Raw genomic sequence first — 14,241 nt, 5'->3', positions numbered from 1 at the left:
TGCACTACTGTTAAATCTTGACAATATCAAGGTAACAGCATTTGAATTCAACGTTGCATGTTTTGATTTGAAATAAAAAAAAAGTTAAAAAATAAACGTTTTCGCTCGACCCAGATTTCAACCTTCAATCCTCGGAGTGCATGTCTTGTATCTTACCTCGACACCAACTTACATATGTTGAAAGGGTTTGAATTGATCTCAATCACTTTCTACAACGAGTTGTCAATGATTGCTTACATGCAAAAGACATGATGTTCAAAATCAACGACTTTTCACTTCAGAGTCTAGTGATAAAAACAGCAGAGCATATCCAAAGTGAGAACTCTTCAAATCATGGTGATTGGTGTTTTGAATTGAGTCAACACGGTAAAAATAAGCACGATGCTATAAATAGTTCTGCACTTGGATTTGTACTACTATTAAATCTTGACAATATCAAAGTAACAGCACTTGAATTCAACGTTTTATGTTTTGATATGAAATAAAAAAAGTAAAAATAAACGTTTCCGCCACCTGACCCAGATTTGAACCTTTAAATCTTCGGAATGTAAGTCTCGTATCTTACCTCGACACCAACTCGCATCTCTTGAAAGGGGTTGAATTGATCTCAATCACTTTCTACAACGAGCTGTCAATGATAGCTTCTATACAAAAGACATGATGTTCCAAATCAACGACTTTTCACTTCAGTGTCTAGTGATAAAAACAGCAGAGCATATCCAAAGTGAGAACTCTTCAAATCATGGTGATTGGTGTTTTGAATTGAGTCAAGTGATCAATCCGTTCAATCGAACGTGCTGATTTTTTACTGTGAAGTGATCAATCCATTCAATCGACGTGCTGATTTTTTACCGTGTACAGAGTGGTAATGGCCTAGGACAGGACGTGACAGCTCAATTGAGACTGCCCTGTTGTTTTTCAGTCGATACAAAATACAGTGTTACCAGTACCCTTTTTTGGCAAATCTCGTCAACAAATTCAAAAATCAAGGCTCATAATTTGATTGTCTCGTGAACGCTTCATTCATTTAGTGCAATAGAGGATGCTATATTTTTTAAAACTCAGGTTAAAATTCAAAACCGGCGATGTTTTAGGAGCGAATTGACACAAAATCCATTATATTGGTCTCAGTTAAGTATGTTTTATTTATTTTTGCATTGTAGGAATACATGCTTCGAGCTTACATCGAATAAAAATTGATTTGAAACAAAAAGATTTAATGAAAAATTTCCTAACTTTTGATAAAAACTCTAATTTATGAACTAGCAACACGGCTGGACTAGCAACAAAGTGCCCTGTTGCAATCAAACTCAACGATGTGAAAGTAGGCCTTTGCCAAAACGACCAATGAGAAGTGGTCTTTTGTGACAGGCAATTGGCTTCATTTTTGTACTTTGACCTGTCACGTCTTGTCTTAGGTAATGGCTAAAGCCTGACTCGCTGTTGACAAGTAGTTTCTCGACCTATCTTGATGCATGGAAAATTTCTGCAAAGAATCGATCAAGAATGTGTTTTTTCTGATCGCAGTACACAGTTGAAAAGAAATGTCAGTTCAAATGGGAGTCGCTGTAGAAAATTTCTGCTAGGAATCTGCGAGAAATTTCTTTAGCTATGCCTTTTCAGTAGCAAATCAGGCTTAAGACCAAAGATGCCATGGCGCCCCAAGAGAAGTCGGCCGAGCTGCTGCGATTGATAATCGATGTACTATTCCCGCATCACCCATAACCCCAGTGACGTATGCGGCAGATGAAAGAGAAGAAGTGGCGAGGGTGTCGAACATAGAGCTGGCAGAAGTCGTGGCACCGGGACCCGATGGTATCACGAATATAACCCTAAAAGTGGCAGTGAATGTGGATTTGGACATATTCAGAATCACGATGCAACGCTGCATAGATCAAAAAATCTTCCCGGATGTATGGAAGCGACAGAAATTGGTGCTACTACCAAAGGCGGGAAAACCACCAGGTGACCCGTCGGCGTATGGACCTATCTGCCTACTAGATGCGACGGGCAAGTTATTGGAGAGGCCGATTCTCAACAGGCTACACAGCAAAAAATCTTAAATTTCCGTGAAACGTAAACTTTTATCATAATCATGTAAAACGAGTTATAACTGATTATTCAAAATGCTTGCAATCTTGAGTGAAACTGAAACATTTCGCTGAATATTCTGTCATATATAACAGATGGATGATGTCTAACAGCTCTGCTGTAATTGCAGGAAACGCAAGCTCCTGGCAAGCGTGGCTCTATCCATACTAAGGTATGTAGGACCAATCTGGTCAAAAGCGCTTAGAACGAGCAGAAATCTAAAGCGGTTGGAAAGCACGTCTAGGATCACGTGCTTAACAGTAGCAAGCACATACCGGACGATTTCTAAAGAGGCTGTGTGCATTATTGCCGGGATGACCCCCATTAAGCTAATTACCAAAGAGGTACCCGAGGAGTCCGCAACGCGTGTAAAGAAACAACGCTCAGAGGAAGGTTGGCAGCAGGCATAATGGGATAACTCTACTAAAGATAAATGGACCCATCGGCTAATGCCAAATGTGTCAGATTGGTATAAAAGAAACCATGGGGAAGTGAACTTCAATCTGAAGCAAATCCTATCAGGACATGGTTGCTATAGGCAATACCGGCATTGGTTCGGACACTCAAAATCTCTTGCGTGCCCAAATTGTGCTGATGTGGAGGAAACAGCGGAGCATGTTGTCTTCGATTGCCCGAGTTTCATTATTGTGAGACATTGCATGGTCGTTACATGCGGAGGGGACACGTCCCCGGACAATATAATCAAGAGAATGTGTGCGGTTGCCGAGTGCTGAAATGCAGTGATTACGGCTGTCATTCACATTATGCTAGAATTGCAGGCTGCATTGGACTATCCCTGCCGAGGCTAGTCCCTTGTAACATTATTTAAGTCGGCAAGGAAAAGCAATTTGCCTAGGCTACTTTTGCTACATGTGTTAAGTGCTATATGCACTGTTCCCTCCCCGAAAAAATACCGTCCTGGGAGATAAGGGTCTAAGGCCAAGAGTAATGTTTGTGCATTCTGTACACCATTTGAGCAGTTTAGCGAGAATTGCTCAATTATGTGTCTGGTTTTAGTGGGTCGTCGTTAGCGCGGCATATCCACGCTCCCTGAGTAACCTTCTCAAGAGTCTGTTAGGAGATTTCCCCCTTGTAAAAAAGACATGTACATCTTTAATTTTCCCCGTTAAGGAAAACACCACATGTTTGTTAGAATTTAAAGTTTATTCATCGGTCATCCGATTGGCAGTAATCTCGTTCACTGAGCAGCTCAGTCTGTCTATCTAAATCTATCTTAACAAAACCATCTTCATTTTCTACGACTCGCCCTGCTGTCCATCTGCTCCCGCATCCAACATGAAATCCTTAACCGTTTTCACTTCGCTACGACACTCGGCTCGGTCAGCATTTTCAGTCCAATCACAAACGTTCGACACCGTGTGGAATGCGGTTCCCGGTTTGCAGCTAAACTCAATCGGTTGCCCGTGCACACAGCGATAGTACTTGCTGCAGTCCGCCGATGCAACGTAGTCCTGTCCATCGGAGCAGTCGATATCGGCAGCATCTTCGAAGTCACCGCCCGGTGCTGGGGCGGGAGCTGGAATTGGCACTGGGGCTGGTTCGGGCTGCCGATCTTCCTCCTCTTCGGAACTGTCCGGAGCAGGTGTTGTGGTTGTAGTTGTAGTCGACTTGCGCGTGGTTCGCTTGGCTGCCGTTGTAGTCGGTTTAGGCCGACGGGTTGTGGTGCTAGTAGGTCCCCCTGCCAGGGGAACTTCTTGGATCGAAGTTTGCGTCGACGGTGGTCGATTCCATTCCGGCTGAAATGGTTCAATTTATAGTGTAATTTTTTGTATTAAATAAAGTATATTATTAGTGAACAATACCCTTGGCGTTGTGGTAACAGTTGGTTCCGGAACGGTATAATCCTTCATGTGATCATACAACACCTTCGTCAATGCATTCTCCGGGCCACATAGTCCTCGGAAATCATCCATATCAATGGCCCAAGTCATAGCTCCAGCATAACCCTTCTGTTTGATCCATTGCATTTTGTGCTGCAAGGATTCCACGTCTTCATATCCAACGAACTGGGTGTCCTTGTAGGTGTATGGGCAGAGACCTACGTCGTCCCACTTTTTGGTCCATCCCTTTTCCTCATCCTGAACTTCTGTGCAAATCTGTAATGGAAAACTTCATAAGTTTCTCTTGGACAAGAATACGTGGGGTCACGTACCTCATAATAAGCCAGAAAACCACTAGCATTGGTGTACGGTCCTGGAGCTCCACCTCCGGCTTCCTTGTTGATGTATGATCCTAGAGTGGGATTCTTTGTACTGGCACTCAAGGTGAACGTTCTTCCATAGAACGGAACACCGATTACCAACTTGTTTGGTGGACATCCGTAGTTGACCCAGAGTTGAACTCCATCGTTCTACCAAATGTTCAAATATAAAAGTCACCAACCAAATATATCTACAGCAATGAACTTACGACATTCAGCTTTTCATATGCCCACTGATCATGAGGACGCTTGTACAGCGGGCTATGCACATCGGCAAATCCAGCCCAGTTGCCTCGCAGATCGTACGTCATACAATGGATCGCATCTAGATTCTCGCATAGCTCCGGAACGTGATAGCCCTCCTGCAACCGGAAGTTAGCCACCGGAACGGCCATCGTGATCTCCCAACCTCGACCTTCTCGATCGAATGCTCTTCGCAGCTCCTCCACAAAGTAGAAGAATTTGTCCTTGTCGCTAAAGCTTCCTCCTCGATCGGCTGCGCCTGGATACTCCCAATCCAGATCGAACCCGTCAAAGTCGTAGGCCTTCATGAACTGTACCACACTATCAATGAATGAATCCCGCCGTTCCTTCACCGCTACCATTTGTGAATACTTCTTGCCGCCTTCGGCCCAACCCCCAACGGCAATCATGAACTTGGCATTGGAATACTTGCTCTTCAAATTGGTAAAGTTTCTGAACCCATTCTGTTCCAGGTCCACTTCTGGATCGATGACCAGCACCTTGTAATTGCTGTCGTCTACGCCGATGAACGAATATATGATGTGGGTGCACATCTCTCCGGGAATGTCATCGATAGTGTACCGACCGACGTCCGGTCGATAAATGGCCCAATTGCTGAAATAGCATACGATACGTGCCGGCTGTTGACCTTGTGCTTCCGCAAACGGTAGCACCACCGCCGTCATCAGTATCACCATCGTCACCAGACAAAGAAACGTTTGCCGTGTACCTGAGATGAATAAAAAATCAGTTTGAACAAGTTGACAGTGCGTTTGTTGTTTAGTTGGTGGCCTGGGCTCAATGTACGGAAAATATGCATTCCACAGTCAGTTAAGGAGCCCTTTGGGCGTAGGTCAGTTTCGGAATCATTTGTTGTTTTGGGAGATAGTACAATAATGATGCAAGAATTCAAAAATGATTGCAAGTAGGAGTCGGCTCAATAGAACACGTGGTCTTTTTGTGCCATTTTTCATTGACATGAGTAATGTGCTGATTATTTATTAAAGAAGGTAACCAATAATATGATGTAATACCTAATTGATAAATAAAATTGATATAAACGTTCATACGACGATGCTGGAGAGACCTACACTCTTAAAAATAATGAAATTCACTCCGGACGTAATTCACATTATGACTGAATGACATATGATGTAAGTGATGAAATGACGTAAAAATGGGTACTGAGAAATGTAATGAAAGAAAAATGTAATTTTACATGATGAAGGGCATGAAAACGATGCCGCTATGATTGACATTTCCCGAATCAGACACCATCGTATTTAAAATGTGACACAAATTCACGTCATTTGTCTCGCTTCTTTTATGTGCATCCAAAAGACGTAAAATCGCATAGTTTTTTCGGAGTGTGTATTTATAGTCTTTCGACGACGTACTCTCGTACTGTGCGACACAAATTATGTCTTCTAACAGAAGCCCTAAAGTAATAAAGCAATATTGCTTAATTTTTCTCTCGAAGGTCTTAAAAACAATGGACAAACAAGAGTAAAATATTGCCAAGTGAAAGAAACGTCAATTAGGCGCTCAATTTTGACACACTTATTCATATAATGTAAAAAAACATTTCATTAAAAGAAATAATTTTCCATTTTGTATCACAAAAATGACACGTTAATTATGAAGTAAAGATATTTAACGAAAGAATTTGTCTGATTGCAATAAATTGGGCACTTAATTTTGGTGATGACTATATGTCAATGTTGCCGCGGGTACACATGATTTCTATTTCACTACTTCACCAATCCAAAATTATAGAAATATATTTACTGCTGGTATCTCGTCTACTTTTGGTTTTAGATGGGAGAAGTCTTAGTTGGAATAAAATTTACTTATAAATTTGTGAATATTTAGAAGTACACACGACGACCTGTTTACAAAACCTGGAAGTAACAAATGACCGGGAAATACCAGGGAGTTTGGAGAACGCACCGGAGAAATACGCTATACATAAGACTACCGGTTTGTTTCAATTTCAAGCATGGGTGAAACTAAACAGAGTGATGAATGACTGGATATTGCGTACCATTGGTACTTCACGTACCTGCAGGTATAAAATAGACTCCATTTGTAGTCCTTAGCCTCTTGTCCAGTAACTCCCATCCCTACCTCACCGCGGTGCCGTCTGAGATACGAATATAAGAAAGATCGGGTAACCAACCCCGGTGGGACCTTGGTCGTATGCTGACAGCGAAGGAACAAACAAGTTTTACCGAAAAAACGTACACAATTAGGAAAACTCAAAGGATATTTGTTTGTTTTCACCGAACTCGTCATTTTATTTTCCGAAAAACTTGTAAATCTTCTAGATTCACCGAAGTTAGTAAAACTTTACCGTACTTCGGTATCTAATGCTGACAAATTCTGGAGGTTCTTGAGAAACGTTCAAAGACTATTACTCCAGAAATTCCTCTGAGATTTCTTACGCGCCATACAATTTATTATTGATTTTCATACAAAAAATCTTACCATGGGGGGAGGGGGGTTGAAAACCCCGAAAATTGTTTTACGTAATTAATGGATCACCCCTTAAGGAATTCCGCTCGATAATTTTCATAAAATTCGATCCCCACCGGAACACGTGGTTTCTTTTCGCAGTTTCAATTTCAATTTGTACATCTGACACGTTTTTCGTCGTGTACATGTCAGGGGGGGTATACGCAACGAAGTTCGCCTACCGTTCATGTTTTGTGGGTGTGTTCGTGTGACTCACAACGCTGCTAGACATCCCGCTATTGAGTGTTGGAAAGCATCAGCATTTGCTGCCTGGCGTGGCCCGCGTTTTCGCCCTGTGCTGTTTGGGCCGACCCGCGTGAGAGATGATTGTTAGGCGAACTTTGCTTGTAGGGGAAGACGGGGTAAGACCGCCCGCCTAAGCAATTTAATTCATATGCCAAAATCAAGAATCAATAAATCCTTTTTCGACCTAGCATGTCGTTTTTTGAAGCCTTAGGCATGATCAAAAAATATCACAGGTGTTGTATTTCTAAAAAATATTTATTTCTTGGAGCTTTGAAAAAGTGACGTCTTACGATTATTTTTAGCGACGGGGTAAAACCGCCCACCAACAAGGTAAAAGCGACCACCACGATTTTCGTACACAATTTTGCAAAAAATATATCAGTTCCCTGTGATTCTAAAAAGTATAATGTTTTATGAATTCTACATTGATTAACGTGGATATTGAATCATTTTTAGGGTTAATTATTTCAAAAAACTTAAATATGTACTTATTACTACCTTAAAACACCCATATTTTGGAAAACACTATGCGTATTTGGCTTGTATTTTTCACAAAACTGATTTCATTTCACTTCAACAGTAATGTACAACGTAGTTACAACTTTTAAAATGGTCTACACAGTTATTTGATATAAATTAGGGGTGGCGGTCTTACCCCTTCAACAGTGGTCGGTTTTACCCCGCTTGCGCAATTTTCACAACTAAGGCCTTATTTTAAAGCTTGATATTTACAATTCATATTCTACTTCACCGAAGCATATTTCACATTTCTGTTAAAGCATGGACGGGTAATTTGTTATGTTGTTCCAAAAAAATCCCTTCCGAAATCCTTAAAGGAGCATCTGTTTAATTTAGATCAAAGTCAATATCGACGAGCAGAAACTTTGTTTTTGACATTTGTTATGAAAAATTTGATGTAAATATCACACTTAATGCTCCGGAATGTCAAAAATCTTGTGTTTATGGAAAGTGCTTGGCGAACTTTTAAGAAAATTGCCATTTTCATACCAAACTGAAGGTGGTCCGTCTTACCCCGGCGGGCGCTCTTACCCCGTCTTCCCCTAGTTGACAGCCATACACCCGGCCTGGTACATGTACACTTCAAAACATTAAAACCTTATAACAGCATAAAATTCCTGCAAGATATAGAGGAATACCAATGCACGATCAATCTTACACAAGTCGATTTCCTTAGAATGAAAACCTATCGATGTTTATTTGACGTCATTTGAGATTTCGGTCAACGTCAGTCCAACAAGGAATTGAATGTTCGATAACAATTCCGTTTTATTTTTAATTCTCACAGCAAGCAAAGAAAATTTCGTCAACATTGCACTACTACGCAGGCAGTTGGATTGGTCTATTACCCAGAGATTTGATTGATTGTTCTTTCAATTGTTTTATCTATTATGGATCCGGCAGAAATAAGGACAAACATTTTTTAAATTTATTTTTTCCTAATCTCCAAGCATTGCGATGCGACTAATATTTGCATAGTGCGCTGTGTTTATAAACATCGTAAGAATGTAGCGCCACTCTTAAAAACTGATTTCAAAGCGGCGAGTTGAAGCGTGTCGCGAGTCACATTTGGCGCGACCCGGTTTGGTGATGGCGCGACAATACTAAATCCTCTAAGATGTCCTTAAGAGTCCATGATTCCTTTCAGAAAATCTTGTAGGAGTTTACTGAAAGTAACTTCACAGTATGGCCCATAAAAATGCGGAAATTGTTTGAACGTGAATTTAGCAATCACAAGCGTTATCTTCATTGTTTTTGGGAGTGAATGCAATTTATAATTGCTGTAGTATGTTTGGACATAACTTCGCTCTCTACAACAATTTTTGTTACCACTCTAAATAAAGTGATAAAGCAGAGAAGTTTAAAGTTTTGTTCGCTCAAATTTGGAAACAGCGTCTGATTGTCGTATTGTACTCTGGTGATAAACTTTCAACCTACAAAAATTACACTTTATTGTTGAAAATATTAGATTGTTTGGAATCAGAGGATAGAGGAGTTCTTAGCGAACGTGTTTTTTATGGTCGCAATCAAATATTTTGTTAGGGTCATAGTTTTGGTAGCATTTTCCTGTTATAAGTTTCATATGCCTTAATTTTTTTGTTGAAATTTAAAAACAAGAAATAAATACAGAGGTCTATAACAGTTTTTGAGGAAGAAATTTGATCCTTTGGTAAGTGACGATTTATATCATTACTAGCTCATAGGTTTTGAACAATACAGGGCCGCTTATCGCACTTATATGAAGGTTCAACCACGGCTCTCCAAGATGAGTCGTTTTTCCTAAAATATGTATGTAAAAGTCTGCAATGCTCAAGGTATGAATCCATTCTATCATTTGATATGGGCGTATGCTGGAGACAAGGTATGTGAAGAATTTCACACCATCGTTGACGCTTTAGAAGCATTCATCACAAAGATATTGAACTCCAGGACTACATGATAAAATTTGACAGTATGCTTACAATTCCTTTCTAGTAAGACGAAAGTTACAGATAAAAATCATGTTCAAAGCGAAAAACAAATTCTAAAAAGCTTAAACAATACAAATAATAAATAACATATATGTTTTGTTCACATTTTCCATATATAGAGTGTCCCAGAATGTATGGGCACGACTTTACCATACTGCTATTCGAAGACTAGTGCAGATAAAACTCTTGTTTTCTCACATTTCACTTTTGCACTTATTAAGAGCGGATTGTGAATTTTGGGCATTTCTTCGCTACCTGTTTCTTGATGGTATTACATTTCTGGAAGCTTCTCTTATCAGTTTTGCACAAATCGCGTTATATTTGAGCGACTTTGTTATACGAAATTAGTGCTAGGTCATGAAGTACGTACAATAAAAATCTGAAAAAATATATTTATCATTGCCGATACGATAAATGATCAGACTATCATTTATATCATTGGAAATTATAAAGTTTAGTATATGGAATTTGAAGAGAAACTAAAAATCCTGTTTCAGCTGTGGTCGATTTTTAAAAGGGTCAAAACCAAGTCCTTGTATATCCGTTAAAACATGTGAAAATCTCAAATTTTTGTTGCCTATCCAGAATTATAGATATTTGACATAAGTTAATTTGAAATGATTTTTTTTATTTATATTGAAAATACCAGAAAACCAGGAGGGAAAAACTACCAATTTTTAAAAAATTCTACCGTTTTGTCAAATGTTTTCTAGCAAAGTCAAATAAAATTCAAAACAAAAACTCTCGAGGAACATCTTAGATACAATGTACTTGAACTCTCCACATCAAGAAATAGGGGAAGACGGGGTAAGAGCGCCCGCCGGGGTAAGACGGACCACCTTCAGTTTGGCATGAAAATGGCATTCTCCTTAAAAGTTCACCAAGCACTTTCCATAAACACAAGATTTTCAACATTCCGAATCATTTTGGGTTATATTTATATAAAATTTTCCATAACAAATATCAAAAACAAAGTTTCTTCTCGTCGATATTGAATTTGATCTAATTTTAACAATTGCTCTCTTAAGGATTTCAGAAGGTATTTTTTCTAAAAACATAACAAATCACCTGTCTATGCTTTAACAGAAATGTAAAATATGCTTCAGTGAAGTGACATATGAATTGTAAATATTTAGCTTTGAAATAAAGCCATAGTTGTGAAAATTGTGCAAGCGGGGTAAAACCGACCACTGTTGATGGGGTAAGACCGCCATCCCTAATTTATACCAAATAAAATGTCTAAACATTTTAAATGTTATAGCTACGTTGTACATTACTATTCAAGTAAAATGAAACCAATTTTGTAAAAAATACAAGCCAAATCCGCAATTTTTTTCAAAATATGGGTGATTCAATGTGATGATAAGTATATATCTAAGTTTTTTGAATAAATTAAACCTATAAGTAACCCAATATCCTCGTCAATCAATGTAGAATTCGTTAAACATTATACTTTTTAGAATCACAGAGAACTGATACATTTTTTCGCAAAATTGTGTATGAAAATCGTGATGGTCGCTTTTACCCCGTGGGTGGGCGGATTTACCCCATCGCTAAAAATAAGCGTGATAAGACATCACTTTTTTAAGCTTCAAGAAACAAATATTTTTTTACAAATACAACACCTGTGATATTTTTTGATCATGCCTAATGCTTCAAAATACGACATGCTGCGTTGAAAAAGTTTTTGATGATTCTCGATTTTGACATATGAATTAAATTGCTTAGGCGGGCGGTCTTACCCCGTCTTCCCCTATTGATAAAAACATTCATTACTAGTTATGTTCCAACAAAACACAAAAGTAGGGTCTGTGCTAAGAAGATAAGAATTGATTTTCTAAAATCAAAAATTTCAATGTTAAAGCTTATTTTATCAAACAAAATTTTTACAGGCAGCATTTAAAATGCCCCAAAGAAAAATACAAAAATATAAAAATATTTATTTGTTTGGAAAAATATTGTGATTCTCGTTATCAAAGTCATGCTTATACTTTTTGGGATACCCTATAAAAAATATCGTAGAACATGATATGATGATTTTCGCATTTTTTTATACCGTAACTACGCTTAACTTATATTTCATATACCGCAACTACGCTAACGCTAACGCTATTTGGAAAAATGTTTTATTTGACCATATACAAGAAATGGCAAATTTTGTATGAAGGCTGCAAGCATGTTCAAACATTTGATAACTTCGAGAAAGACGGATTAAGGGGGTCATGGATGATGCTGATTTTTCGTTAACTAGTTTGACTAGTCCTTGATCCATGACAATGTGCTTAGAGGCCGTCCATAAACCACGTGGTCGTTTATGGGGTGAGGGAAAAGTTTGGCCAATGATCACGGTCCAAACTAATTTTTAAGTTTTTACATGGACTAATGAGCACAAAAGGAGGGAGGTCTAAAAAACCCGACTACGTGCTTAAAGAACAGCCTCTTATGAGACCCTTGACGAGATGGATTTTTGAAGATTTACAGCGATTTCTTTCTATCATCTCAAACAAATACTTGTAAGATATTTATGAATTCATGACAAAATCTTTGATAGATAAATAAATTACAAGGTCCAAGTATTCTCGTTAAATTCATGGCGAGGTTCTTGGCCAAATATTCAATAGATGGCTTGGAAGCTGCAATTTTGTATTTATGTCTAAAGGTTTTGCTGGCTTCACGGAGAGCAAGAAAATGTATTTGGAGATATCGTTTCTGATAAAATGATATTTTCTTCGGATCCAGCATGAGTTTCACCAGATCAAAGGTTATAGGTTGGAAATTGAACTTTGCCCTTTTGTGGAAGAACAGTCTTAATTTATATACACAGAGCAGAATTTTTTGTTATTTAATCTCTCTGAATTTCGTATGGTCTTTTTAAATATTTCAAAAAATATTTCCAAAGCTCTTTCAAAACTCAAACCGTTTTGAAAATAATTCACGCATAAGTTAAATTAAGTCCTCCAAAAACAAAAAAAAAAATCCGGGGATTGGAAAACTGATTATGAATGGACACACTTATTGAATAAAGTTAAGTTAAATGTAATGAAGTCAAAATAGCCGTGCAGCTATTCAGCAAAATCTGGCTGAAGGTCGAGGGTTCGAGTCCAATCGAAATGTTCTTGACTTCTCAGAGTATATAATGTCTTCGAGCTTATCATAGAATATGTGAACACAAAATAGGTCAAATGGCTAAGAAAGTCTCAGTTAATAACTGCACATAAGGGCACTTAGCTGGGAAGCATGTTCTTTTCCAATAGAACCGTATCTTCAAGAAGAAGAAGAACAATAATTTAGAATCAGAAAACATCAAACTGTTAAATCACGATCACCAAACTGCAAAACTTTGCCCTCGTTTCTATTCTTCCTGTTTGCCCTATAAAACTAGTAAAGAACCAGATCGGTTCGTTCTATATAACACTGCAACACGCGTTTCGATCGCTTTCTGTTTTCACATTTCGCAGTCAGTTGATCCAAATCTGGAAAAGTACCGTTATCTTAGGATTAACACTCTTAAAATTCGAGGGGACACTTTGCAAAAAAACCGTTAATTATTCATATTTTTTGCTCTCTTTGGTTTCTGGATTGGCTGGACACTTATAATCAGGTTTATTTTTTTTTTTGCGCGTTTTCATCTTAATGGGAAGCACTCTGCCATTTTTAAATATCCACATTGAACTTCAAACTTCTGTTCTCTTTTTTTTGAACGATCACACAGCACGTTGACCCTTTTGCGGGACACACCGTTCACGTTCCACTTATGATCACAACAATTGAAAACAAAACCGAAATTACGACTCCGTGTGGCAAACTTACCCATCCTGTTCGATCGAAGACCTTTCCGCGATTAACCGATTCCGTGCCGAACGGAAGGTGTATTTATACAGTTAAGCCGGTACAGGTGCTGGCGAAAAAATGTCTTTGGATCGTCCATGCTTGCCCCTTGCGCAGCATTGCACACCCTTCGTTGGTATTGGGGTGGGTGCGGGTGGAGCACCGGTGACTTTTATCTCTTGTGCGAACTTTCTTGGAGTTTGTTTTGTGCTGGGATATGCTCGGTGCTCCCCAGAACGTTATTATTAATAATATTATTCATCAGATCTGAGCTCTTTTTTAATGATTAAGCTATGTATGTATGTTTAGTTTTTCATGTTCTTTGGAAAAGATGATCGACAAAATTTTGAGTTACGCGCTTTCAGCGGATCAATTTTCAAAAGTATTAAATATAATTAAATTATTTTTAGATAAAATGATGTATTTGATACCGTTCGTCATGCTTGATTGTCGTCGATTTTATGGAAATATCAAATTGGCTCCATAATGTCTTATATCGTTTGAGCCAATGAAAAATCCATTGATTGTAGACAAAGACTTTCATTGACCTGCTTATTCAACGTTTCACTTAGACATTTTCGTCATCTGCCATATGAAATGACAAATGAG

General features: G+C 38.5%; 1 protein-coding gene across 1 annotated transcript; it reads right to left on the bottom strand.

Annotated features, from left to right (window-relative positions):
* Positions 1 to 3,236: 3,236 nt before the first annotated feature.
* On the bottom strand, positions 3,237 to 13,713 carry LOC5576726 (endochitinase). The gene is made up of 5 exons (XM_001656184.2): positions 13,615 to 13,713; positions 4,522 to 5,285; positions 4,265 to 4,462; positions 3,915 to 4,208; positions 3,237 to 3,848 (listed from the first exon to the last, which is right to left on the bottom strand). The coding sequence occupies exons 1-5, from the start codon at positions 13,616 to 13,618 to the stop codon at positions 3,348 to 3,350; spliced, it is 1,761 nt and encodes a 586-aa protein (XP_001656234.1). The 5' UTR covers positions 13,619 to 13,713; the 3' UTR covers positions 3,237 to 3,347.
* Between the last annotated feature and the right edge of the window lie 528 nt (positions 13,714 to 14,241).

This window comes from Aedes aegypti, chromosome 1, assembly GCF_002204515.2.
Source record: "Aedes aegypti strain LVP_AGWG chromosome 1, AaegL5.0 Primary Assembly, whole genome shotgun sequence".
NCBI lineage: Eukaryota > Metazoa > Arthropoda > Insecta > Diptera > Culicidae > Aedes > Aedes aegypti.
This window is presented reverse-complemented; position numbering and strand designations above follow the sequence as displayed.